Raw genomic sequence first — 26150 nt, 5'->3', positions numbered from 1 at the left:
TGCGGTGAGCTCTCCTCCGGCTCAGGTATGTACCTCGCCTTCGAATCTCAGCGTCGAATGAGCTAACAAAGACATTGACATATGGAGAGGATTTCACAATGTTTCCATCCTATTCGTCAAGCAGGGGTAGTATGCAACCATGCGCGCGAAAGCACTGAACTGTTATCATTTGCATAATGAACGTTGACATATCTTCTTGTTCGGCTATTCAGCTTCGAAATACAGTAGTACACGGAAGGACTGATCCCGTTCAGCTCGCAAATTCCAAACATCAACATAATCCTATACAAGATACGGGTTTCCGAACGCGATTCAAGTAAGGGAGCGTAAGATCTGATACACACATAGATCGGCTCAGTCTACGACTTACAAGCCCGGCTGAGCACCCAAGACAAGGGTCAGTAACTTGTTGAAGTCAGGCGAGCCGAGACCAGTCACCTAGGTAGAACTAAGATAAGCTTTCTCAGCCAGCAGGAACAAATGCACGTACCGGATCCCATCCCTCCACGGCAGGGAAACCCTGCGTTCCACACCCCGGGTTACTCCCGCTCGTGACATCGTTCAGCGCCGCCGCACCTTGCGAGTACAGCAGCGGGTTAATGAACCCGAGCGAGGGCAAGCCCGCGTTCAGCCGGGCGTCGTTCAGCAGCGCGACGACGCTGGCGATGACCGGGGTAGATGCGCTCGTGCCGTCGACCCCGAAGAAGGTGCCGTTGATCTCGGTCAGGTAGCGCACCCCCTGTGCGGAGATGTCCGGGAAGGCGCGGCCACTGCTGTTGAAGAGACCGGCATTCGTGCTTCCAATGGCGTTGAGGTAGTTCTCAACTACGGCGCTCTGGTAGTCGGGTTGAGCGAAGATGTTAGAGAATCCGCCGCCAGAGAAGTTCGCTGCGACTTCGGGTCCGTCAAAGCCTGTCGTGGCACCAACGGAAGTCAAACTGCAATGTGAAGAGGGACAAGGTTCAGCTATGCCGAGTGGCTGGCCACAAGACGAGGATCGTGAGCTTACAAGGGGCAAGTGCTGGGGAAAGTGGGGGCAAATGTTGTGGTGTTGCAAGAACCATCGAAATTGATGCTATACACTCCCCAATCCCCCGAGGAGAAGACCACAGTAGTTCCGCGAGCGCCGAGCTGAGCGTACAAGTTGCAGAACGAACTGTGAAGTTACCTGTAAGGTTCGGACTGGGGACATATAGATACGGTAGCATGAACTCACTCTGGTAGCGATCCTGTCCCTTCAAATTGATACTCGAAGAAGCTGTAGCTGGTGGTGAGAACCAGCGGGAGCTGGTCCAGGCCAAGTAGGAGATTTGCGAGATCGATGAAGCCTTGTGCTGATGGGTCACCAACGGAGTAGAAGGTTGTCGGGACGTCAGTAGCGACCCCGACTGTGTATTGGATGTCCAAACTCTGCGTGGTGCGAACGTCACATCAGCGTTACACGGGTGTTTGAGGTCGGAAACACTTACAGCCTCTGCCGTCCCCTCCCCGCTCGTGACACCGCCGTCGACAGACACGACGTTGAACCCTGGAGTAGTGGTGACGTCGGGTCTCCATGCATCGAAGAATATCTGCTCATGGGTCAGCCATCTCTGAGTATTGGCAAGTGTGGCGCACGTGTACGTACCTGGAGGTCCTCCTCCGAAGGAATCTGGTCGTCATACCCACTGACGCCGATGCTGTTGCCCGTCGCAGTCGCAGGTGCGGTAGGTATGTGATAATAGCCCTCCAGGCATTGTGGAACGACATCAAAAGCGCAAAAGTCGACTTGCCGCTTCGACTTCGGTGGCAATGTGACAACCTGGAATGGGGGATCCTTTGGACGGAGGGGCATGATGAACCTAGTGTCGCTCTAGTGAGCAGTCGCTGAAATGGTGCGCATGAAGGGGTGCGCACTGAGTAGTAGGATAGATGAACTGCAAGTAGGGCTCCACATCGTCGGGAATCGTCACGGACAAAGTCCGGGTCAGAGTGACGTCGGAGTACTTGTCCTTGAAGACGGTGAAGTTGGCGGCGAGGAGAGTGTTCGCTGTCGACACAGGAATGTCGATACGCAGCATGTCTCCGGACGGCGAGACAGTCTGAGGGTGGATGTTGTGCTGACCCAGCCAATCGGTGACGGCCTTCACGCTGTCTGGCTTAGGCGCAACGAATGCTTCGACCTAGAGAGAAGAGAGTGTAAGTCAACCGCGACGAAGGTATGAGAGTGTGCACCCGTACCTCCGCCTTCGAGAGATACTTCCCATAATTGCCACTCTTCGGGTCGCTGACGTCATAGAGCGCAGTGTGAAGACCATCGATGTTGGTAGGAGGCAGGACCAACGTGAGCTGGAGCGACGAGGTCGAGGATGCCGGATGCATAGGCACAAAATTGGGCTTAGGCACGACCGTCGTCTGACGGCCGCGCGCCCCGAGAGAGAGAGCTAGGACACTTAGGGCAACGAGGAGAGGAGATATCATGATGTAGTTTGTTCGACGAGTTCAGGACTGTGGGTCCTGGTATCATCGACGATGCGGACGGAGCCCTCTTATACCTCGCGACCTCCGCACATGTTGTACGTCCTGGCGGGCGGACAATCGTCGGGCAGAAACGTGAGCCTCAGCTTTCCTGACGGAAGCCGAGTTCTGCAGGCAAGTTCCACAGCCATTCAAAGGAGAAATAATGAATCAAACAATGTTGTTAGGAAGGAATATCAGACCGACTTACGACATCTCGCGCACTGGGCCTCCAAATGCTATTCTTGACCCTTCATCGAGGTGCTTCAACAGGGGCTAGTCGAGCGTGTAGAGCATGAAACGAAGGCGTATTGACACTATCCAGAAGAGCCGAAGTCAAGGTCGCGGCGGAGAACATCAATGATGACGAGAGATACAGCGCTTTTTGAGTCCGCTCAGGTACGGAGAACATACCCCAGAACAACGCTGGGTAATGTAGCGATGGGACCGTAAGGCATCCCGCGAGTGTAGGCTGTGGTGGATTGGCCTGATAAGATAGCCGCGAGGCAGTAAGAAGTAGAGTGTTCTCTTACTGAAGGCAGAATTCGTGTGCGAATGAGACAATTGCCTTGACCTCTCTGCAGATGTATGCATAAGATGCATGAGAGGCAGCACTTCACGAGACGGCGTGAGTAGTACATACCCTTGCGGCGTACCTCTCCGATGGTCTTCTTTGGCCGCTCAACATCCTGGCCCGTATCCAGTACCTCACCGCCTTCGAGCATGCTCCAGGCTAGGCTTTGCATACATCCCAGGCCTCACACTGAACGCGCACAGTCCAGTCGCGCTGGCAAGCCGATAGGAAGGTCTGGAAAAGAGGTATCAGCGAACGTTGCTTTCTGATTGGACCATTCCGGACTGACAAGAGACTGACAAGAGACTCGACAGTGCACGTCGACTAGCAGACGGTGATTCATAGCTTAGGAAGTATGCATTGAATGGGAGACATACGCCAGGCTACAAAGGGGACCATGTCATGATTCGCAGGATGCCTGAGGGCCCGTACTGGTCGATGCAAATTTAGCGCATGTCGGGGCCGGGCCTCGGGCCTCTCGCTTTGTCTCGACGCGGGAGTATGAGGTCGCCTCTGAGATCCACGGACCCAATTGTTTTGAACTCATGAGATCGCCGGTCATGGTCGGGTAGAAGACCTGTACGACCAATGATGAGCATAGTACATCGGATGTCTCTCCAAATGGAGAGCAAACTCACAAGCAGATGGTTCCGGACGCGTACTAGTAGTGCTTCAGACAGCGTCCAGTCTCATGAGTTTACCAAGGACGACCAATGTAAGCTTGTAGCCGAGGCTGATCGACGATGACAGTCGTGCCGTTCCGACGCCAAAAGCCAACCTTGCGAATGCCCGCTCCGGCATCCAGCCCTGGACGAGAGCCAACGACTGTTCAGAGTCTGCTGTGCTGGGTGGGGTCGTCTGGTGTGTTCAATTCAACTCTACAAGCCAGGCATAATACCAGGGATCGCATCCATACCTCGCCACATCCTAGGTTACTCCTGTTGGCGATATCATTGTGTCATTGCACAGTGCAACGACGCTCGCGAACGTCGACGTGGACGCGCTCGTGCCTAAAGCCAGGCCGAGCATGCCGTTGATTCTGATGATAAAGTTCATCAACTGTTTGGAGACATCGGAAAACGTGCGGCCAGTGAGGCTGAACAGGCCGTCGTTCGTGCTCTCGAGGGCGTCGAGGTAGCCCTCGACTGCGGCGCTCTGGTAGTCGGGCCGGGCGAAGATGTCGGAGAAGTCGCCCCAAGAGAAGGATGTTGCGACATCAGGGATATCCTACGCTCCACACAGAGGTCCGGCTAAAAGGGAGCAAATGTCAGGTGCCGTAAAGGTCGAAATGTGTGATGCAAAGAGGGACGCACGATGGGCAGGTGCTAGGGGAGGTAGGCCTGAACGTCGTAGCATCGCACAGGACTGTTGAACGAGAAGCTGTACACGCCATTGTCCCCGGAGCAGAAGACACTGGTGCCCCAAGCGCCAAGCTGGGCATACGCATTGCAGAACTTGCTGACGGGCTTTCATGTTAGCAGCGGTGATCGCTGAGATTCGTGATCAATCACAACCTACTTTGCCAAGTTTCCTCTGGCGAAGCTGGTCTCGTTGAGGCCATAGCTCGTCTTGAGCACGAGGAGGAACTCGTCCAGGGCGGGTCGAGTTGACCACATCTAGGAAGCCGTCCGCAAATGGGTTGCCGCGGGTTAGAACGTCGTTGGGACGCCCGTCGCCGCCGACTCCCACCGTGTATCGGATGTCGAGGCCCTGCACTCCGGATTATCACAAGCATATTCCAATCGAGATAGTGAACACACTTTCGGCTTCGAGCGTCCCAATACCGCTCGTGACACCAGTAATCTCAAGAGAGAAGGCATAGAATCTGCAAGTAGTCGCGACATCCGGCCTGAAGGAAAAGAAGATCTGGTTATCGCTTCAGCAATACTTCTCAGCGATATGCACGTAGAACGCAGACACACATGAACATAGTCGTCAGGCGCAAGCTTGCCGAGGTAGCCAGGCTGTTCCGTGGTAACAGGCCTGCAGACACTTCGTGGAAACTTCAGAAGAGCATTGGTTCGGGACGTTTGCTGCTTGAAAGGTCAGCTTTTCCGGCTTGCAGGGCTGGAGAGGATGGAGGAGTAGGTTGTGGTAGAGATGATACTGCAGAGTTAACGTCAGCTAGTCTCGGGAGGGAAGAGGAGAAGCAATGCGTAGGACGTACTCATGATTGTCCGTGCGTCACCGCTGAGAATGGAAAAACCGACGCGGGAGTGAGACACCGGAGACGATGAAGCAGTCGGTCATGAGTTAATCGCCTAAAGGCAATTAACACCTTCGTTGAAGCGATGTGCCTCAAATGGTGACTCACAAGCTCTGCATTGCATCTCAACGTTGCGGTACTATCCACGAGGTACGTGATCTCCACTTTGGTAGCGAGGTTCGTGCGGCGGAAGTTCACCTGTTCCATGCGCGAGGGCTCGTCAGTTATCCCGGTTCGCATGGCACTCACAAAGCAAGTTCCGAGCCGCAGCTTCTCACCGTCACGCTCTATATCGTGCTCCATTCAAGCATGGCTAAGATGCGTGGAAGTAGAGTTGTTGTTGGGTTCGCGTACGTGTCGAGGAAGATCCTAACAGTCGAACTTGTCTGACAACGCAGACCTGAATGAGCCAGAGTGTCCATTTCATGGTCTTGGACTTTTTCGAACCACTCACCAATGATAGCAAGTAGTACTGGCCCTGGCAGCGCGCCGCCCTTCATGACTCGGATCGTCCAGGATGAGGGGGCCGTCACCGTCGCTGTAGCTGTCGCCGTGTATCTAGTACAAAACTCTTTCTGAGCGCACATAGGTAACGAACAGAACGTTCACGTACCTTGGATAATCTTCAGCACGAAATTTGATAGTGAGACCTGGGTGAGATGCGGGAGAGAGCTCGCTTCGCTGGAGAGATTTGGGCGCTAATGGCTATCTTGATTCGATCACGTGCTTTCTGGTGTCACGAGCGCGTCAGGCTGAGGCTATGGGCAAGCCTGAAGCGCAGACTTACAGCCCTTTGCATATTAGTCTGGAATTCGCGACGCGCGAATCTTTATTTGTTCCGAACAAACATTCCCTTAACGGGTAAGGGAAAACAGCCGGTGGCACGAACCAGTGTGTCCCCAGCCCCGATCCTGCTGCACAGTGCTGCATATCTGAGGCTCTTGCTGCTCAGAATTGACACACAATTGCACCTTGACCTTCCTAGATTCAATTTCGTGCCAAAATTCGCCCTTGAAGTCCTCCAGGAAAACACGCGAGGTTTAGGTTGTTACCTGTTAAGGCAATGTTTGTTCGGGACAAACAAAGATTCGCGCGTCGCGAATTCCAGACTAATATGCAAAGGGCTGTAGTTTCTCTCGCCTTCCCCCGCTCAGGTGTGCGTCTCAGATCTCCTTCGTCGAGTAAGTTTGGTTTGCATAGTAGAAGGCTCTTCAATCTCGTTTATCAAGCAGGGGAAGTATGCAACTATGCGCGCGAAGGCGGAAATTGACATACCTCCTTGTTCAGTCACAAAATGGGGATACCGTACACAGCCTAGAAGGACTGATCGCGCTCAAGTTATAGATTTTCAGACACATCATAATCGTACACAAGTGACGGATTCCGAGACGCGATACCGGAACGTAAGGTCTGCGACAAAGATTCACCAATGCCGTGTTCGACTCATAAGTCAGGCTGAGCACCCATGACAAGGGCCAGTAGCTTGTCAAAATCGGGAGAGCCGAGACCGGTGACCTGTGTCGGAACGAGATTAGCTTCACCAAACCAGCAGGCATGAATGTGCGTACCGGATCCCATCCCTCCACGGCAGGGAAGCCCACCGGCCCGCACCCGGGGTTACTCCCGCTCGTGACATCGTTCAGCGCTGCAGCACCCTGCGAGTACAGCAGCGGGTTGAGGAACCCGAGCGAGGGCAGACCCGCGTTCAATCGGGCATCGTTCAGAAGAGCAACGACGCTGGCGATGACCGGGGCAGACGCGCTCGTGCCGTCGATCCCGAGGAAAGTGCCGTTGACCTCGGTGAGGTAGCGCACCCCCTGTGCGGAGATGTCGGGGAACGCGCGACCACTGCTGTTGAAGAGACCCGCGTCCAGAGTTCCAATGGTGTTGAGGTAGTTCTGGACTGTGGTGCTCTGATAGTCGGGGCGAGGGAAGAAGTTGGAGAAACCGCCACCAGAGAAGTTCGCTGCGACTTCGGGTCCGTCAAAGCCTGTCGTGGCACCAACGGAAGTCACACTGCAATATCCAAAGGGGTTCAGCTATGCCGAGTTGCTAACATGAGATGAGAATTGTGAGCTTACAACGGGCAAGTGCTGGGGAAGGTGGCACCGAAAGCTGTGGTGTCGCAAGAACCGTCGAAGTTGAGACTATACACTCCCCAATCGCCCGAGGAGAAGATGACGGTAGTTCCTCGAGCACCGAGCTGAGAATACACGTTGCAGAACGTCCTGCGGAGTTACCTGTAAGATACGAACAGCACATAGATAGCATGAACTCACTCTGGTAGCGTTCCCGTCCCTTCAAACTGTGTCTCGAAGAAGCTGTAACTAGTGGTGAGAACCAGCGGGACCTCGTCTAGTCCAAGTAGGAAGTTGGCGAGGTCAATGAAGCCTTGTGCAGTAGCGTCACCGACGGAGTAGAAGGTTGTCGGGACCCCGGTAGCGACCCCGACCGTGTATTGGATGTCCAAGCTCTGTGTAGTACGAACGTCGCATCAGCATGTCACAGATGTCTGAGCTTGGAACTTACAGCCTCCACTGTTCCGGCTCCACTCGTGATACCTCCGTCGATGGACACGATACTGAACTCCGGAACAGTGGTGATATTGGGTCTCCACGCATCAAAGAATATCTGCCCCATGTGTCAGCTGCCGCGCATTGCATTGACAGTAGGGAGGACACGTTTACGCACCTGGAGGTCCTGCTCAGAAGGAATCTCGTCGAGATACCCACTGACGCCGATACTGTTACCCGTCGCATTCGCAGGTGCAGAGGGTATGTGATAGTAGCCCTCCAGGCATTGCGGAATGACATCAAAAGCGCAGAAGTCGGGAAGCTGTCGCTTCGACTTCGGTGGCAATGTGACAACTTCAAAGTGCGGATTCTTTGGCTGAAGAGGCGTGATGAACCTAGTATCGTCATAGTGAACATCCAGTCAGTGATGCGCATAAACGGATGCATACTGGGTGGTTGGATAGATGAACTCCAGGTAGGGTGCCACGTCGTCGGGAATCGTCACGGACAAAGTCCGTGTCAGAGTCACGTTGGAGGACTGGTCTTTGAAGACGGTGAAGTTGGCCGCGAGCAGGGTGTTCGCCGTCGAAACAGGGACGTCGATACGCAGCATGTCTCCAGACGGCGAGACCGTCTGCGAGTGTATGTTGTGTTGACCCAGCCAATCGGTAACGGCCTTCACGCTGTCTGGCTTTGGCGCAACGAATGCTTCGACCTAGAGAAACGAATGTATGAGTCAACCGCGACTGGAACATGAGAAGTGTATCCGTACCTCCGCCTTCGAGAGGTACTTCCCATAGTTGGCACTCTTCGGGTCGCTGACGTCGTAGAGCGCAGTGTGGAGACCATCGATGTTGGTGGGAGGCAGGACCAAGGTGAGTTGGATTGACGAGGACGGGGATGCCGGATGCATAGGTACGAAGTTGGGCTTAGGCACGATTGTCGTCTGACGGCCGCGGGCCCCGAGAGAGAGCGCTACGATACTGAGGGCAGCAAGAACAGGAGTGATCATGACTGGGTTCGTTCGAGGGAGTTCAGGATTGAGGGTCCTGGTGTCATCGACGACGAGAATGGTGTCTTCTTATACCTCGCCACCTCCGCTTTCTGGGGTGTTGTACATACGCCCCAGCGGCCAATAGTCGGACAGTAGGCTCAGACCTCCTGACGCAAGCCACGGGTTCCCTGGTCAAGTTCTGTAGTCATTCAGGAAAGGAAGCATGAGCCGAAAGATGTTGTGAGGAAGGGAAACCAGACCGACTTACGGCATTTCGCGCACTGGATCTCCTGGTGCTATTATTGACTCTCAACTGGGGTGCTTGTGAGTGGGGAGCCAGCTGAGAAATGCAGGTACGAAACGAGGGTGTTGACACCGTCTAGAAGAGCCGAAGTCAAGGTCGGGACAGCGGAGAACATCACCAATAACGAGAGATCTAGAGCTTTGTGGTTTCACTCAGGTACACAGAGAGAATTGGAAGGAACATGGAGTTGGGATTTTAAGGCATCCGGCAGGCGTAACCTGCGGCCACGAAACGTTACGAAGGGGCACGCCCTCTTACTGAAGGCATAATTCATGCGGGATGACCTGCTCGAATAGCAATTGCATGGATCTCTGTAGCACAGTATGCATCAGATACATTGACATATGGCGCTTCATGAAATGGACTTACCCTTGCGGCGTTCCTCTCCGATGATCTTCTTTGGCCGCTCAACATGCCCGATCAGCCATTCTGCCTTCGAGCATGCTCCAGGCTGGGCTTTCGATACATCATAGGCCTCGTGCGGGATATCCACAGGCTATGGCCTAGTACCGCTGACAAGCCGACGGGAAGGGCTTGAAAAGAAGCATCTGCGCGCGTAGATGGAGGTGATTGGTTAAGTGTGGACTGGCAAGTGAGTCGAGAGTGCAAGTTTACTGGCAGGAGGCGGTTCACATCATTGCAGGCATACAGAAACGGACACACGTACCAGAATACGAAGGGAATGACGTCATGGTTTGCGAGATGCGTGAGGCATCGTATTGGTTGAAACAAATTTAGCGCATGTCGGGGCCGCCCCATAAAACTGAGAAGCTCGCAGTGCGTCTCGACTTTTGACTGAAGGCCGCTCGCGCCTCTTCACGGGTCTTGAACTCTCTGGGGTTGTCGGTCATGATAGACTAGAAGTTCTGCGTGGCTATTGGTGAATGCAATCGACGACTTCTCAATTGAGGGTCGGACTTACAACCAGTTGGGTTTTGGGCGTGTGATCGAGTTTTAGAACCCAAGTATCCAGTCTCGCATGCCCACGAGTCCACGGGATACGATCGTTGGGTCACGTAGTTGGGGCTGTTGATGAGAGAAGTCGTGCCATTTAGCGGAGCAATGCCGAAAGAAGCCCTGCCCGCCGCATCCCGAGTCAGTCCTGTTCGGGCAACTGTTCAAAATGGAATCACCTACGAATACGACGGCGTTGACAAAGACAAGCGGGCTGCCCCGAATTTGGCTGTGCTTCATGAAGCAGCAGTAGTGTTCCTCGCCAACGTCGGTGGCAAACGTTGGTGTAGACACGCGGGTGGGAAAAACCAATTCGGACATGCCGTGTATCTAGGGTGATCAAATGCACCAACTGATCCTCTCCTTGACCTCTTACCACCACCATGGTGTGTAAGCGCCGGAGCTTGCTCCGAGGGTCGGGGGCTTCAGAGGGTCACCGTGGCTTTCGACCCCAACGGCGGGCCTCTCTGAGGCTTTGCTGGCGGGCTCTGATAGCGGGTCGTCGTCTGTGGGATGCGTACTCCTCCCTACGGCGGCGGCTCCAGGGGGAATAACCCAAAGCCATCGACGGTCAGACGTTCACGTACAGGAACTGGACCACACTCGTCCTCTTCCAACCTCAGCGTCCTCTACGCCGTCGAGCCTCGCGAGCTGGCCTTGTATGCTCGTTGCTGGAGTTCGGTGCTGCATTGAAGAGGGCCGTAGCGGGACATCCGTGGCGGAACATAGCCGCACCCTGGTAAGGGGGGCGTGCCCTCCACATGTGCGTCAGCGTCAAATCCGAAACTCACGCGGAGGCTCGTCCTCCGGGGCAGCATTAATCCTCCCCAGCGCTGAATCTAACCGGTCCTATATGGGGCAACGGTCCGCCGCCGGGTTCCTCAGGTAGCGCCAGCGAAATAACCTGCCAACGTGTCGCGTCACACCTGCATTAGGCGGCGTCCCTCTCGCTTGACACAGGGAAACACCCCATGGGCGTGGCCGGCGCGCGTGACGGGCTTGCCCTGATGCGTCCCTCACGTCCACCCACAAGGGTCTACGGCTAGGGGTCTAATCCTGGAGATAAGGGGCAAAAACCACCCGATCAGGGCACCAGGACCCCCCGACGACTAAGCGTTGGGGGGTGGTTAGTTGCGTGTTACTCCCGGGTCAAGGGTACACCTGGGTCGCATGCGGCGAGACAGTCGATCTGCACATGCTGGGGATCCGCACCCACGAGGGGCATCAGCGAACCAGGTGTGTAGGCACGGGAAACCGGACTCCACCAAGCGGACTCGAGGTGGTACCCATTCCACGTGGGGTCCAGGACGTGGTCAAGGCGGGCCGTGGCGGCGCGGGAGAGTTGCCCGCGACCGGCCGGAGAGGACTAAATCCGCTGTCGGTCCACCTGGCGGTAAATGCCACATGTGGGCTTGAGTTGATTCCTGGACACGTGCGGTGCCGAGCCGGGGTTGCCGGGGGCGCGGTTTGGGCGGGCCGTACGCACGGTAGTAATTAGGGATGGGTCCCTGCAGTCGGGGTCGACCCGTGCCCACGCCCTACTCCTCGCAAGAGCGCTTTTAGTCCGGACACACACACACCCCACCCCCCTACACCACGATCCGGGACTTCTTCGCGCACGTATACACCGTAGACACACAGCAGCTTGTTGCCTACCATAGGGCTAGGCCCTCGAGGGCAGTGAACGAGGATTCAAAAAAAAAAGCACCAACCAATGCGTTTGAACGAACCGCTGTTTGTGCTTCCCAGGATGTCAAGGTAGCCCTCGACTGTCTTGCTCTGTAGTCGGGCGGAGCGAAGATCTTGGAGAAGCTGCCCCAGAGAAGAATGTTGCGACTCCGGGGATGTTCTTGGTTCCGCGCGGATGTCCGGCTGAAGAGGAGCAAACATAAGATGCCGTAAAGGCTGAGACGTGTAACGAAAAGAGGAACGCACTGATGGGCAGATGCTAGGGAAGTTGGGCCCGAACGTCGTCATGTTGTATACGCCGCTGGACGAGAAGTTGCACATGTCATTTGTTCTGAGATCGAAGAGGACAACGGTGCTCCGTGAGGTCCACGAGCAGATTGCTATACGAGTAGGATATTTCTCGTCAGGATACCCGTCGCAACCCCAGTGATGTATCGAATGCTGAGACTCCGCATTTCGGGTTAATGACACGCATGCTGCGGGAAATGCAGCGAATACACTCACAGCTTCAATATATCCCATTGTTCATAAAAGTGCTATCTTAGGAGAGATCATTATACTGCGGAAGTGGTCGTGACAACCAGCCTGAAGTCGAAGGAGAACATCTGCGTCAGTGATCGCATACGCAACAAGGTTCTCACGACACTCACATTGCAATTCCTGAGCTGGTAGTCCTAATCTTTGTGCTCCATGCTGTACTCTATCCAAAGCATGACCAAAATACCTGGAAAAGAGTAGGGCTGTTGTCGGGTTCGCCGCATACGTGTCGAGGAAGATCCTAAGACCGTTGAACAATGCAGATCTGCATAAGCCAGACAGTACAGTTGATGGGTTTAGACAGCCATAAAGTACTCACTTATACTAGCTATAGTAGCCCGCAGTCATCTCTTATGACTCGGATCGAACTATAGAGTGGTATCGAAATGACGAGGTCGTCATCGTGCGTCTTGTACGGAAATCTCCTTCAGCGAGATGACAGAACGATTCAATCGCGCATGTATGGTATAACTTGGACTCTGTCTTGAGCATGAAGTTCAGTGCTGTACGAGGTGGGACTACTTAACTCAGAGGTCGAGGCTCGCAGCAACTGAGCAAGCCTCGTCAAAGAATGGGCGCTATCCGGTATCTCGATCAACGCATCGATCACGTGCCATGTTGTTGGTGTGTCGCATTATGTAGTACTAGAAGGAAGATGTACTACCCGGTATGGCCCATGGGTGAAGGAGAGGTCGCAGAGAAGGATCGATTTCAAGCTTCAGCGCACAAAGTTCAACTGTGAACCACCAATTCGCACTCGCCGTATATGGCAAGTCAGACGCCGAGCAATGATGCTTACTGACAGGAGTTTCGAATAATCTCAGCGGCAACCTAATCATACACAATATTTAGATGGGTTTCAGAGACGCAATATCCCGGTAGTGTAAGACCTGCTTCATATAATGACCACGAGTCGCCGTCCGTCACTCACAAGCCGGGCTGAGCACCCATAACAAGGGCGAGTAACTTGTCGAAGTCGGGCGATCCGAGACCGGTCACCTGTGTCAAATTAAGATGAGCTTTCTCAACAACCAGAATGGAGCACGACGCATACCGGATCCCATCCCTCTGCGGCCGGGAAGCCCACTGGCCCGCACCCCGGGTTACTCCCGCTCGTGACGTCGTTCAGTGCCGCAGTACCCTGCTTCGAGTACAGCAGCGGGTTGAGGAACCCGAGCGAGGGCAGACCCGCGTTTAACCGGGCGTCATTCAGCAGCGCGATGACACTGGCAAAGACCGGGGTAGACGCGCTCGTGCCGTTGATCCCGTAGAAGGTACCGTTGATTTCGGTGAGGTAACGCACCGCCTGTGCGGAGACATCTGGGAACGCGCGGCCACTGCGGTTGAAGAGGCCTGCATTCGTGTTTCCAATAGTATCGAGATATCTCTGAACTGCGGCGCTCTGGTAGTCGGGTTGAGCGAAGAGGGTGGAGAATCCACCGCCAGAGAATTCTGCGGCGACTTCAGGACCGTCGAACCCGGTCGTACCGCCGACGGAAGTTAAGCTGTGGTCAGAGGAATGGGCGATGTCACGACGAGTCGTTAGCATAGATGCGATGGATAGTGTACTTACAAGGGACAGCCGCTTGGGAAAGTTGGGTCAAATGCTGTGATGTTGCAATTATTATCAAATCCTATGCTGTACACGCCCCAATCACCCGACGCGAAGAGGACGCTGGTTCCTCGAGCACCAAGCTGAGCATACGCGTTGCAGAACGTACTGACACGGCACTGATAAGACAAGAGAGTAAGGGTGGTCATAGTACACTCACTTTGCAGAATCTACATCGAACAGCCCCTCGAACATGCAATAGCTGTTGGAAAGCACCAACGGGAGCTCGTCCAGGCCGAGAAGGAAGTTGACAAGATCAATGTAGCCTTGTACAAATGGGTTACCGACAGAGTAGAAGGTTGTTGGGACGTTGGTAGCGACACCGACGGTGTATTGAATGTCTAGACTCTGCATAGAGAATTCTAGAGATAACGGGTATGTAAGGTGGAAGATAGAAACCGCTTACAGCCTCCAATGTCCCGACCCCGCTCGTGATACCGCCGTCGATAGACACAATATTGAACTCCGGAGAAGTGGTGACATCGGGCCGCCACGCATCGAAAAATATCTAGCCATGGAATAGCCATCACGAATGTACGTACAAGGGCGGCGCAAGTTCACGTACCTGGAGGTCCTGCTCCGAAGCAATCTGGTCCATATACCCACTCACGCCGATACTGTTACCCGTAGCATTCGCAGGTGCAGCAGGTATGTGGTAGTAGCTCTCCAGACATTGCGGAATGACGTCCACAGCGCAGAAGTCGGTTTGCCGCTTCGACTTCGGTGACAATGTGACAACTTCGAAAGGCGGATTCTTCCGCCGGAGGGGCATGATGAACCTGGTGTCGGCTTTGGTGAGTACTTGATCAATGATGCGCATGAAGGGGTGCGTACTGAGTAGTAGGATAGATGTACTCCAGGTAAGGCGCCACGTCGTCGGGAATCGTCACGGACAAAGTCCGAGTCAGAGTGACGTCCGAGTACTTGTCCTTGAATACGGTGAAGTTGGCGGCGAGGAGAGTGTTCGCTGTCGACACAGGAATGTCGATGCGCAGCATGTCTCCGGACGGCGAGACAGTCTGAGGGTGGATGTTGTGCTGACCCAGCCAATCGGTGACGGCCTTCACGCTGTCTGGCTTTGGCGCAACGAACGCTTCGACCTAGAGAGAAGAGAGTGTAAGTCAACCGCGACTAAGGTATGAGAAGTGTGCACCCGTACCTCCGCCTTCGAGAGGTACTTCCCATAGTTGGCACTCTTCGGGTCGCTGACGTCGTAGAGCGCAGTGTGAAGACCATCGATGTTGGTAGGAGGCAGGACCAACGTGAGCTGGAGCGACGAAGTCGAGGATGCCGGATGCATAGGTACGAAGTTGGGCTTGGGCACGACCGTTGTCTGACGGCCGCGCGCCCCGAGAGAGAGAGCTAGGACACTTAGGGCAACGAGGAGAGGAGAGATCATAGTGACTGAGTTCGTTCGAGGAGGTCAAGACTGAAGGTCCTGGGATCATCGACGATGAGGACGGAGCCCTTTTATACTTTGCCACCTCCGCTTCCTTCGGGTGTGTTGCACGTCCTGGCGGACAATATTCGGATACTAGCAATGTGAGTCTCGGATCTCCTCTACAGTCATTCCAAGGAGAAATAACGAATCAAACGATGTTGCTAGGAAGGTTTACCAGACCGACTTACGGCATCTGGACCTCCCGATGGTGTTATTGACTCTTAGTCAAGGTGCTTGAACAGGGGCCAGTTGAGCGTGTAGAGCACGAAACAAAGAGTGTTTACATTGTCCAGAAGAGCCGAAGTCAAGGTCGCGGTGGAAAACATCAACAACGCTGAGAGATCCAGCACTTGTGGGCCCGCACAGGTACGACTGCCATGTTGGATAGAGACGGTTTGAAGGAGTGTAGCGATGGGACCATAAGACATCCTGCGGGCGTAGCTTGCGATGATTTGGCCTGATCAGTTTGCCATGAGGCAGTAAGAAGTGGAGTGTCCTTTTTACTGAAGGCGTGATTCACGCGCGGATACTGCCTCAAACAGTTATCTTGACCTCTGTATAGGCAAGAATGCGTGAGAGATCACGCATCATGAGACGGCGTGATATGTACTGACTTACCCTCGCGGCGTACCTCTCCGATGGTCTTCTTGGGCCGTCCAACATCCTGGCCATCCTGGTCGGCATCTGGTACCTCCTCCCCTTGGATCATGCTCCGGGCTAGGCCTTGCTTACCATCCTAGGCCTCGTTCTGAACGCGCACAGTCCAGTCATGCCGGATAACCAACGGGAAGGTCTGGAGAGAAGTATCAGTGAACGTTGATGGGGATTGTTGGACAATCACAGACTAACAAGTGACTGAAGAGTGCGCGTCCACTACAGTCAGTGGTCAGAGTTTCAGAAATATGCTTTCAACGGGAAACATGCGACAGGATTCAAAGAGGCCAAGGTCATGATTCGCAGGATGCATGAGAGCCCGTAGTGGTCGATGTAAATTTAGTACACGGCGGGGCCGCGGCTCGTAGTGTCTCGACGTCGAAGTATGAGGTCGAGCATCTTGGATCCACGGAACCAATTGGGTTGAACCTTGACACCTCCGGTCGGGGTCGGCCAGAAGACTTGTACTACCAATGATAAGCACAATGGATGTCTCTTCAAATGGAGAGCAAACTCACAGGCAGATCGTTCCGGACGCGTACTAGACGGTATTGAGCGTCCCAGTCTCGATCCGCCATCAATATAGCGGGGACGACGAGAACAGGACAACGGCCCCCCTGTAAGCATTTGTGTCGAGGCGGAAAGGGATTGTTCGGGCCTATCGAGAGGCTCTCCGAACTGGTTCCTCGCGCGCTAGACCTGTGGCGTTCAACGGTCAGCATGCTTATAGGCTGCGACGTCGCCGGCAATGCGTACTGTGGCGGCGGTTCGCGGTTGGCGCTCGAAGCGCACCGGGTCGTTGAAGAATTTGGTGACTGTGCTTGGGGTGCGTCGTTGGTCGTCGCTGCTGCATTTTACCAGTTGTATGCGCGGTGACAGGTTGAGATACGGAACAAGATTGCAACTGGAGGTAGCGACGAGTTCGCAGCAGGTGCTTGGATTTGTGGAAGATTGTTGAAGACAGATTTGATGACTGCGTTTGTGGTGGCTGCGTTGCTGGTCGTTGCTGAGGACTTGTCCACTTGTAGTAGTAGCATGAAATATAATTGCGACTACGAGTACAACGATTCTATGACGCGTAATCTGTCGTCAACGAAAGGGGAAGGGGTGACGGTGATCCTGGACGACGACGGTGTCGATGCAGATGCAATGGGTCGTACCAGCCGCGTTGGAGCAGAAGGTAAACGATCACTGCAGCTGCATATTGCGAGGAGCCCAAGCAGGGAAGAGACTTGCGCTGAACGGAATACGGATAAGCATATCCCCCATGACTACGTGCTGCAATCCAGAGCTCCTCCGAGAAAAAAGTGGAAGAAGTGCAGTGCGCTCCTGCTCCAGTTGTTGGCGCAAAGCTCTCCGAAGGCTTGAACGACCTGACGCGGTGCCCGGGACTATCATTGTTGGTGCTACTTACCATTCACGGTATTTGCGCTCCCCGGAGCTGAGCAAGCTTGGGCCATGTCAGCCGGCTGGGACAAAGGGGACTCTGAGGGGGTACGAAGGACTTGTACTGGTACTTGGCGACGACGAGGTCGAGTACATGTCGACGAGATGACGGAGGACTCACATCAGATGGTAGATATCGCCCTCCGCATCGAACACGCTCTTCGAAGGAGAATGCCTGATTTCGTCCGAGCTGTAGCGGCGAGCATTAGCCTGGATGCAAGATCATGAACTGCGTACCGCTATGGGGATCTAGCAGGACATAGCACTACCTCAGTCCACCCCTTCGTCCATGTGTCAAACGTTGGAGCAGGGCGGTCAGGGCATCTGGGACCTAGGAGGAGAAGAGGGAAGCTTGAGAGGACATCGGGGACAGTACAAGATGCTTAGTCAGCAGGCGCGGAGGAGAGAGCGCGCGCGGGGAGAGGAATCATCACAACCACGACGACTGCTGTAGTATCGGAGACTCGAGATTTGGCTCGGAGAGCATCAATGAGACAGAGATGTGATACCACCGATAAGTAGCAATGTCTTCGGAAAAGAAGCTATGTCTATGGTCACGATCCTTGAAGGAAACATATCTTGCCATTCGCATTCCGTACGTTGCACATACGATTGCAAAGAGTGCGACAGAAGTATGAGTGTATTTTATACCTTGGTTCGGTATTGAGGGCGCATTTACGTGTATGGTAGTCCATCGCGATGAAGCAGTGGGGTCTGTCCAAGTTCCCATGGCATTCAGTCATCACAGTATCGTACACAATCGAGGCTTCGCAAGACGCGACTCCGGTAAATCAAAAGTTCTGTCCTGAGTTACGATATACATCCCCCTGTGCGACTCACAACCCCGGCTGAATACCTGAGACAAGGGCCAGTAACTTGTCGAAGTCAGGCGAGCCGAGCCCAGTCGCCTGTGTTGGACTAGAATCAGCTCGATATATCACAACCAGTAGGAACAACTGCACTTACCGGATCCCATCCCTCCAAGGCGGGGAAGCCCTGCGTTCCGCACCCCGGGTTACTCCCGCTCGTGACATCGTTTAGCGCAGCAGCACCCTGCGAGTACAACAGCGGGTTGATGAACCCTAGTGGGGGTTGGCCGGAGTTCAGCCGGGCGTCGTTCAGCAGCGCGACAACGCTAGCAAAGACCGGGCTCGATGCGCTCGTGCCGTTGATCCCGATGAAGGACCCGTTGACTTCGGTGATGTAGCGCACCGCCTGTGCGGAGACGTCGGGAAAGGCGCGACCACTGCTGTTGAAGAGGCCCGCATTCAGCGTTCCAATGGTATTGAGGTAGTTCTGAACTGCAGTGCGCTGGTAGTCGGGTTGAGGGAAAATATTGGAGAATCCACCGCTGGAGAAGTCTGCGGCGACTTCAGGACCGTCGAATCCTGTCGTTCCGCCGACGGAAGTCAAGCTGTGGTGAGCGGAATTGATGATGTTCAGTACCACGCTTAGTCGCTAGCACGGCGCACTTACAACGGGCAGCCGCTGGGGAAAGTGGGCTCGAATACTGTAGTGTTGCAAGTACCCTCGAATTCAAAGCCATACACGCCGGTATCACCCGACGCGAAGAGGACGCTGGTTCCTCGGGCACCAAGCTGGGCATACGCGTTGCAGAAGGTACTGAAATGGCACCGATGAGACAAAACAACAATGAAAAGTTGTCATGCACTCACTTCGCAAAATCTACGTCGAACCCGGACTCGAAGAAGCCATAGCTGGTGGTGAGCACCAGCGGAAGCTCGTCCAGGCCGAGGAGGAAGTTGACAAGATCAATGGCGCCTTGTGCAGATGGCTCACCGACAGAGTAGAAGGTTGTTGGGACGTTGGTAGCGATCCCGACGGTGTATTGGATGTCCAGGCTCTGCATAGAGAGCTTTTGAGATCATGTATCTGAGGCGAAAAGTCGAAACCCGCTTACAGCCTCCGGTGTCCCCTGCCCGCTTGTGATACCACCTTCAACGGACACAACCGTGAACTCCGGGGGAGTAGGAACGTCGGGTCTCCATGCAAAGAAGAATATCTGCCCAAGTGCCAGGTATCGCTCAGTGCATTGACAGTAGGGGCACGCGTTCACCTACCTGGAGGTCCTGCTCCGAAGCAATTTCATCAATATACCCACTGACGCCGATGCTGTTTCCCGTCGCATTTGCAGGTGTTGTGGGTATGTGGTAGTAGCTCTCCAGACATTCCGGAAGGACATCGACTGCACAGAAGTCGGTCTGCCGCTTCGACTTCGGTGGCAATGTGACAACTTCGAAAGGCGGATTCTTCGGCTGGAGGGGCATGACGAACCTGGTGTCGGCTTTGGTGAGTACTTGATCAATGATGCGCATGAAGGGGTGCGTACTGAGTAGTAGGATAGATGTACTCCAGGTAAGGCGCCACGTCGTCGGGAATCGTCACAGACAAAGTCCGAGTCAGAGTGACGTCCGAGTACTTGTCCTTGAAGACGGTGAAGTTGGCCGCGAGCAGGGTGTTCGCTGTCGACACAGGTATATCGATACGCAACATGTCTCCAGACGGCGAAACCGTCTGTGCGTGGATGCTGTGTTGCGCGAGCCAGTCGGTGACTGCCTTTACGCTATCCGGCTCAGGCGCAACGAACGCCTCGACCTAGAGGAGAGGGCAGCGTAAGTTTACTGTGCAAATCAGAGGTGCGCGCACTTACGTCTGCCTTGGAGAGGTGCTTCCCATAGTTCGCGCTTTGGGGGTCGCTGACGTCGTAGAGTGCCCTATGAAGCCCGTCGATGTTGGCAGGGGGCAAGACCAACGTGAGCTGAAGCGACGAAGATGTGGATGCTGGGTGCAGCGGGACGAAGTTGGACTTGGGTACGACGGTAGTCTGACGGCCGAGTACCCCAAGCGAGAGTGCTACGATACTGAGGGCGGTGAGAAGAGCTGGGAACATAGTTGTTGGTTCTATCAGATGAGACGTCTGTTGGAGCCTGGTTTGACGGACGATTAGAAGGGGCTCTCTTATACCCAGCGTCCACTACCCAGTCCTGGCATGTTCCAAGCGTCCACTACCCAGTCCTGGCATGTTCCACATCCAGCCAGTGAAAAACCAGGAACGAAGTGTCCCAGGCGTAGGCCCTCTGTGCTATGGGCACATGAGCATGGACTTTTCCTAGCTATGGTAAGTAGTGTCCATGAGAAGCGACATGCGAGGCCAACTTACGGCACATCGCACTCTGAAAGTTCAAGCATTCTGTCAGAGCCCCAACTAGAACCAACCGAGACACATACGCATATAGATTGGCTAGATCCAGGGCGTAGAGCACAAACGAAGGGCCTTCGGAACTCTTCAGAAGAGGCGGACTTTGGTTGGGACAGGGATGATCGACGATGACGAGAGCCAGCGCTTGGTAGAACGACAAGAGGGATGCAGAAGCAGCCTGACACCACGGACGCAAGCAGTCGAGTCGAAATGTGACAACGCAGGAGGGACCTGCAGCGGTGGTTTGCCTGATCAGATATTTGCTCGACAGTCGGATGAAGTGGACTCACTACGGTCACAAATAGCGTACGCAGGGACCTGCGCGGTTCAGACGATGTCTCCAGCCTTCCGTAGGATGCATGCATGAGAGACAGCGCTTCAATGAATGGCGTGAATCGTTCTTACCCTTGCGGCGTGTGTGTCCTCTCCGACGTCTTCTTGAGCCGATCAAATGCCCTGGTCGTACATTTCAAGGCTGCAACAATACCAGGTTGTCGAACATACTCAGCCTCGCTTGACATTTCCATGCATCTTGCACCTTCCAACTCAGCTCCCTGATCGTGCTGACCTATCGTTCGAGATGTCTCAAAGAAACCACTATTCGCACTGCCGGAACGATCGCGGGACGTTCATGAAGCCGAACAGCCGCGGACCAACAAGGGAGGAGGTTGGTTCTGAGCCTTCGGAGGCGATCAAGCATGGGCCAGAATACCGACTTCAACGAGGCAATGGTTCGCGGCAAGTCATTGAACACGTCATGGCCACCTGTCTGATATGATGGGCATGCCGGCGAGGCCCCGCAGAAGTGTTGCTTCACAGTGTCTCGACGCAGAAGTAAGGTCAAGGCTCGAGGCTCTCCATGGACCCAATCGCTTTGAACTCTATGACATCTGAACGGCTAGAAGACCTATACGACCAATGATGAACGCAGTTGATGCATCTCAGATTGGAGAGTGAACTTACAGGCAGACGGCTCCGAACGTCCAATCATCCTTGAGCGTCCAATCTCCGCAACACCCCTTCGACTTCACGATTCTTGCAGGGGGGGGGGGCTGATTGACGAGAGAAGCTGCAGCTGTTCTGAACTGCCGCCCGAAGCCGAAGGAAGCCACCTGATCAATACGCGGCAGTAATACGTGAGATCGCTGCTGAGAGTGGAGAAGCTAACGCTCGCACCATAGACGGTGATTCGTGAAGGAGTCGGTCACAAGTTGTTCCCCTGAAAACAATCAACACCATCGTTCAAGCTATACGCCTCGAATGATGGCTCACAAGTTTATCATTTTAGCTAAACGTTGGGGCACTATTCACGGAGGTACGTGATCTCCACTTTGGTACCGGCATTCGTGCGGCGGATGTTCACCTGTTCCATGCGCGAGGGCTCGTCAGTTATCCTGGTTCGCATGGCATTCACAAAGCAAGTTCCGAGTTGGGCTTCTCACCGTCACGCTCCATATCGCATTCCATTCAAGCATGGCTAAGATGCGTGGAAGTAGGGTTGTTGTTGGGTTCGCGTACGTGTCGAGGAAGATCCTAACCGTCGAAGTTGTCTGAAAACGCGGATCGGAATGAGCCCGAGTGTCCGTTTCATGGTCTTAGACTGTCACTCACCACTCACTACTCGCCACTGATAACAAATAGTACTAGCCCTGGTAGCGCGCCGCCCTTCATGATCCAGACGATTCGGAGGTCGTTGCCGTGTATCTAGCACAGAGAGCTTTTTGAGCGCATATAGAGAACAATATAAGCGTGCGCGTACCTTGAACTCAATATGCAGCACGAAGCTGTTACATAGTGGGGGATATGGGTGGGACGCGGGACCAGAGAGCTCGCTGGCCTCGTTGGAGAGATTTGGGCGCCAAGGGCTATCTGGCGTCGATCACGTGCGATCTAGTGTCACGAGCGCGTCGCGTCGTGGAGGTGGATCAGATCTCCTCTCACGGCGGGCATTGCAGGATTTTCGACGCTGTAAAAGGCCAGTGATATTTTTGCGGAAGACAACTTTTCCGGGCAAATTGGGCTGAAAGGACGTAACAGGCCAGTGAAAGGTTGTCTTCGAAAAACCTGTCACGGCCTTTTTTGCCCTATTACGGGGGATAACATTGTCCTTTGTCCGCCGTGTCTATACTGTATGTTCAATACAAGGCGACCCCGAGATACTGATTTCGGGAGTATTCAATTGTCCATAGAGTAGGATGATCCCATAAAAGCAGCAGCAGAGTGTCCACATAATGTACCATCCGCCAACGGACATATTCCGACATGCTGCCATGACGCACCAACTGCATGTGACTGCGAAGGCCATGCCTCCAGCTCAGAGCCCTGTGACGAGGGCCAACAACTTCTCATAGTCGGGTGTGCCGAGACCAGTCACCTGCGAAGACACATATCAGCGCCACAAGCCTCGCATACACAAGAGCATTGCACGTACTGGATCCCAGCCCTCCATCGTAGGGAAGCCCTGCGCTCCACACCCTGGGTTGCTCCCGTTCGTGATGTCGTTCAACGCACAAGCACCCTGCGAGTACAGCAGCGGGTTGATAAACCCAAGGGGAGACTTCCCGGCGTTCAGCCGCGCGTCATTGAGCAGCGCAACGACACTCGCGAACGTCGGCGTGGACGCGCTCGTGCCCAGAACCAGGCCGAACGTGCCGTTGATCCTGGTGATGAAGTTCACGGATTGTGCAGAGACGTCAGGGAACGCGCGGCCGGTGCGGTTAAACAGGCCGTCGTTCGTGCTCCCGAGGGCGTCGAGGTAGCCCTCGACCGCGGCGCTCTGGTAGTCAGGCTGGGCGAAGATGTTGGAGAAGCCACCCCCAGAGAAGGAGGCTGCAACCTCCGGGATGTTCTGGGTCCCGCCAACGGAGGTCAAGCTGGGAGGAAGCGGACGTCAGAGGCAGTACTAAAGCCGGGAGTGTATGATAGAGATAAGGACGCACAAAGGACAGGTACTCGGGAAGGTAGCCCCGAACGTGGTGGCGTCGCAAAGACTGTTGAACGAGAAGCTGTACACGCCATTGTCCCCGGAGCAGAAGAAGACGCTGGTACCCCGAGCCCCGAGCTGGGCATACGCGTTGCAGAACGTGCTGACGAAGTATTTATGTCAGCAGCGGTGATCACTGATTCGTGATCAACAAGGCCCTACTTTGCCAAGTCTTCTGCGCCTAGGAAGCTGGCCTCGTCGAAACCGTAGCTCGTGGTGAGCACGAGGGGGAGCTCGTCCTGGGCGAGTAGGAAGTTGACCATATCTATGAAGCCGTCCGCGAACGGGTTGCCGTTGGAGTAGAACGTCGTCGGGACACCTGTCGCGACCCCAACGGTGTATTGAATGTCGAGGCTCTACATCTCACGACTAAGTAACAGCATGCCATGGAGGCAAGTAGAAAGACACTTACAGCTTCGAGCGTCCCGTCGCCGCTCGTGACACCATTGTCTACAGAGACGACATCGAACTCTGGAGCGGTTGTGACATCCGGCCTGAAGGCATCGAAGAAGATCTGGTCGACATGTGAGCCATGTGTCAGGATGTAGACTCAAATGAACGTAGCGCACATCGAGATCGTCTGTACTCGCAAACTCGCTGAGATAGCCACTGACGCCCAGACTGTTACCCGATGCGGTGGCAGGAGCGGTAGGGATATGGTACAAGTCCTGCAGACACTCCGGGAAAACTTCAAAAGCGCATTGTTCCGGCATCGACTGTCGCTTCCGAGACAACTTCGGCGGATTGACAACCTGGAAGGTCGGGTTCTCCGGTTTGAGGGGCACGATGAACCTGTTACCTCGATCAGTACCGCATCGGCGTAAAACGGAACAATGCATACTGTGTCGTAGGATAGATGAACTGTAGGTGGGGCTCCAAGTCGTCAGGGATCGTGACGGACAATGTCCGTACTAAGGTCGTGCCGCTGTCCTTGTTCTTGAACTCGGTGAAGTTCGCCCCGAGCAGAGAGTTTGCTTTCGACACGGGAATGTCAATGCGCAACATATCGCCGGATGGAGAGACCGCCTCGGGACGGAGGCTATGCTGTGTGAGCCAGTCCGTGACAGCTTTCACACTGTCTGGTTTAGGCGCAACGAAGGCTTCGACCTGAGAGGGAGAGTGCCTGTAAGTATAAGCAGGGCAGGGACACATATCCACGTACCTCAGCCTTCGACAAGTGCTTTCCATAGTTTGGACTCTTCGGGTCGCTAACGTCATACAACGCCGCATGAAGACCATCGATGTTCGTCGGGGGCAAGGCCAGTGTCAGCTGTAGCGACGACGTCGAAGGTGCTGGGCGCAGAGGGACGAAGTTCGGCTTGGGTACAATGGTCGTCCGACGGCCGTGTGCCCCAAGTGAGAGAGTCGCTATGACGAGGGCAACGAGAGGGGTTGCGATCATCTTTCGGTTCGTTCGAGCAATCCAGGACCTATGTAGGGACCTGGGACAAGGATCGACAAATATGCTGCCCTCTTAAAGACCTGCCACCGGTGGCTTGTGCCTGGCCGCCCGACGAACATCGGAGACAGAAAGCCACATCCTCCGTTGTACGAGCCGCACGTTGAGCACATGGGCATCAGTTCTGGAGCCGGAAGGGACAATGGAGCCAATAGAGTCGCAGGCGGGGGTACGAGACCGAGCCATCGACTTACGACATCTCCGACTGGGAGGCTTCGAGCCTTCTGATAGGCTTGTAAACCAGAGGCAACCGAGGCGCACATAGATGGGCTAGTCGAGGGCGTAGAACACGAGACAAGGAGTGTCGGCGCTGTCCAGAAGAGGCGGACTTGAGGAGATTTTAAGTCGCGGCAGCGAAGATGCATAACGCGATATTCGACTTCGAAGGGGCCCGGCCCAGGTACAGAGGACGTACGCTATTATAGACGTGGGGAAAAGAAGGCTGAGTCGGCCAAAGTACGGGAGTACACGCCCAACGCTATCGCCGTTGGCAGTGCAAGTTGATACCTTGGGCGGGTCGTGTTGCAGCGATCTTCAAGACAGCTATGAGTCAGTGTTGGAAAGATGTTAGGCCAACTTTCACTATGCTCTGGAGGCATATCCGCCGTGCGGTCAGTCCATCTTACATAGTGCGTGAGATGTTGTAGGACTCCTACCTGGTCGCTTTAGCAGATCCTTGCTCCTCATTATACCGTCCACAGAAGTGTGCGTACCCAAGCACTTAGGCCCACCTCCAATTTACCGGCAGTTCCTGACGCAAGCCTGAATTTCGCTGACAAGCTGGTGATTTCGTAGGCGCAAATCCCGAGTTCCGAGTCCAGCCTTCGTAGTTGACACTGTGCTCAGGCTGGCGTCTTTAATGATATACCGTAGACAAAAGTGATGATGGACGAGTGCGAGACCTTGCGAGGTCATGGAGGACAGGTTTCGACTTTCGAAGAGTGGCGAAGCAAGTGATGGATGGGGTCAACTTGTGCCACTCTCTAGAGTCCAAAGTCGTGCACACCGACGGCGCTTAACGTCTTCGCTCTACACCGTCATCATCGCGATTCTCATCCTCGACATTAA

At 54.5% G+C, this 26150-nt stretch overlaps 9 protein-coding genes across 9 annotated transcripts; 1 reads left to right on the top strand and 8 right to left on the bottom strand.

Annotated features, from left to right (window-relative positions):
• Positions 1 to 366: 366 nt before the first annotated feature.
• Positions 367 to 2361, bottom strand: L226DRAFT_472098 (family S53 protease; the record flags this gene model as incomplete). Its single annotated transcript, XM_067676435.1, has 8 exons — positions 367 to 438; positions 491 to 938; positions 1010 to 1156; positions 1217 to 1410; positions 1470 to 1571; positions 1628 to 1841; positions 1897 to 2162; positions 2221 to 2361. The coding sequence occupies 8 exons, from the start codon at positions 2359 to 2361 to the stop codon at positions 367 to 369; spliced, it is 1584 nt and encodes a 527-aa protein (XP_067529780.1).
• Positions 2362 to 3742: 1381 nt separating this feature from the next.
• L226DRAFT_575828 (uncharacterized protein) lies at positions 3743 to 4686 on the bottom strand (the record flags this gene model as incomplete). Its single annotated transcript, XM_067685257.1, has 5 exons — positions 3743 to 3928; positions 3987 to 4008; positions 4059 to 4297; positions 4432 to 4528; positions 4589 to 4686. 5 exons carry the CDS (start codon positions 4684 to 4686, stop codon positions 3743 to 3745), a joined length of 642 nt encoding a protein of 213 aa, XP_067529779.1.
• A 2033-nt stretch (positions 4687 to 6719) lies between these two features.
• L226DRAFT_472079 (family S53 protease-like protein) lies at positions 6720 to 8702 on the bottom strand (the record flags this gene model as incomplete). Its single annotated transcript, XM_067676433.1, has 8 exons — positions 6720 to 6791; positions 6845 to 7292; positions 7358 to 7504; positions 7556 to 7749; positions 7806 to 7907; positions 7968 to 8184; positions 8239 to 8504; positions 8562 to 8702. 8 exons carry the CDS (start codon positions 8700 to 8702, stop codon positions 6720 to 6722), a joined length of 1587 nt encoding a protein of 528 aa, XP_067529778.1.
• Positions 8703 to 11083: 2381 nt separating this feature from the next.
• L226DRAFT_305280 (uncharacterized protein) lies at positions 11084 to 11636 on the top strand. Its single transcript, XM_067673739.1, has one exon. The coding sequence runs from the start codon at positions 11237 to 11239 to the stop codon at positions 11537 to 11539; it is 303 nt and encodes a 100-aa protein (XP_067529777.1). The 5' UTR covers positions 11084 to 11236; the 3' UTR covers positions 11540 to 11636.
• A 38-nt stretch (positions 11637 to 11674) lies between these two features.
• On the bottom strand, positions 11675 to 12734 carry L226DRAFT_540049 (uncharacterized protein). The gene is made up of 5 exons (XM_067681796.1): positions 12587 to 12734; positions 12381 to 12508; positions 12235 to 12315; positions 11977 to 12171; positions 11675 to 11913 (listed from the first exon to the last, which is right to left on the bottom strand). The coding sequence occupies exons 3-5, from the start codon at positions 12250 to 12252 to the stop codon at positions 11734 to 11736; spliced, it is 393 nt and encodes a 130-aa protein (XP_067529776.1). The 5' UTR covers positions 12253 to 12315; positions 12381 to 12508; positions 12587 to 12734; the 3' UTR covers positions 11675 to 11733.
• Positions 12735 to 13194: 460 nt separating this feature from the next.
• L226DRAFT_472121 (subtilisin-like protein) lies at positions 13195 to 15179 on the bottom strand (the record flags this gene model as incomplete). The annotated part of the gene is made up of 8 exons (XM_067676439.1): positions 13195 to 13266; positions 13322 to 13772; positions 13841 to 13987; positions 14040 to 14227; positions 14286 to 14387; positions 14445 to 14658; positions 14714 to 14979; positions 15039 to 15179. The coding sequence occupies 8 exons, from the start codon at positions 15177 to 15179 to the stop codon at positions 13195 to 13197; spliced, it is 1581 nt and encodes a 526-aa protein (XP_067529775.1).
• A 2912-nt stretch (positions 15180 to 18091) lies between these two features.
• L226DRAFT_305052 (family S53 protease) lies at positions 18092 to 20491 on the bottom strand. The gene is made up of 8 exons (XM_067673735.1): positions 20092 to 20491; positions 19771 to 20036; positions 19502 to 19715; positions 19342 to 19443; positions 19097 to 19284; positions 18897 to 19043; positions 18387 to 18834; positions 18092 to 18328 (listed from the first exon to the last, which is right to left on the bottom strand). Exons 1-8 carry the CDS (start codon positions 20329 to 20331, stop codon positions 18257 to 18259), a joined length of 1677 nt encoding a protein of 558 aa, XP_067529774.1. The 5' UTR covers positions 20332 to 20491; the 3' UTR covers positions 18092 to 18256.
• Positions 20492 to 22693: 2202 nt separating this feature from the next.
• L226DRAFT_305056 (uncharacterized protein) lies at positions 22694 to 23040 on the bottom strand. The gene has a single exon (XM_067673736.1). The coding sequence runs from the start codon at positions 22943 to 22945 to the stop codon at positions 22763 to 22765; it is 183 nt and encodes a 60-aa protein (XP_067529773.1). The 5' UTR covers positions 22946 to 23040; the 3' UTR covers positions 22694 to 22762.
• On the bottom strand, positions 22847 to 25112 carry L226DRAFT_304959 (family S53 protease-like protein). The gene is made up of 7 exons (XM_067673734.1): positions 24786 to 25112; positions 24465 to 24730; positions 24193 to 24415; positions 24036 to 24137; positions 23786 to 23979; positions 23580 to 23726; positions 22847 to 23513 (listed from the first exon to the last, which is right to left on the bottom strand). Exons 1-7 carry the CDS (start codon positions 25023 to 25025, stop codon positions 23030 to 23032), a joined length of 1656 nt encoding a protein of 551 aa, XP_067529772.1. The 5' UTR covers positions 25026 to 25112; the 3' UTR covers positions 22847 to 23029.
• Positions 25113 to 26150: the final 1038 nt, after the last annotated feature.

Source organism: Lentinus tigrinus, assembly GCF_003813185.1.
Source record: "Lentinus tigrinus ALCF2SS1-7 unplaced genomic scaffold L226scaffold_50, whole genome shotgun sequence".
Classification (NCBI taxonomy): domain Eukaryota; kingdom Fungi; phylum Basidiomycota; class Agaricomycetes; order Polyporales; family Polyporaceae; genus Lentinus; species Lentinus tigrinus.
The sequence above is the reverse complement of the archived record's forward strand: the minus strand, read 5'-3'. Positions and strand labels throughout refer to the sequence as shown.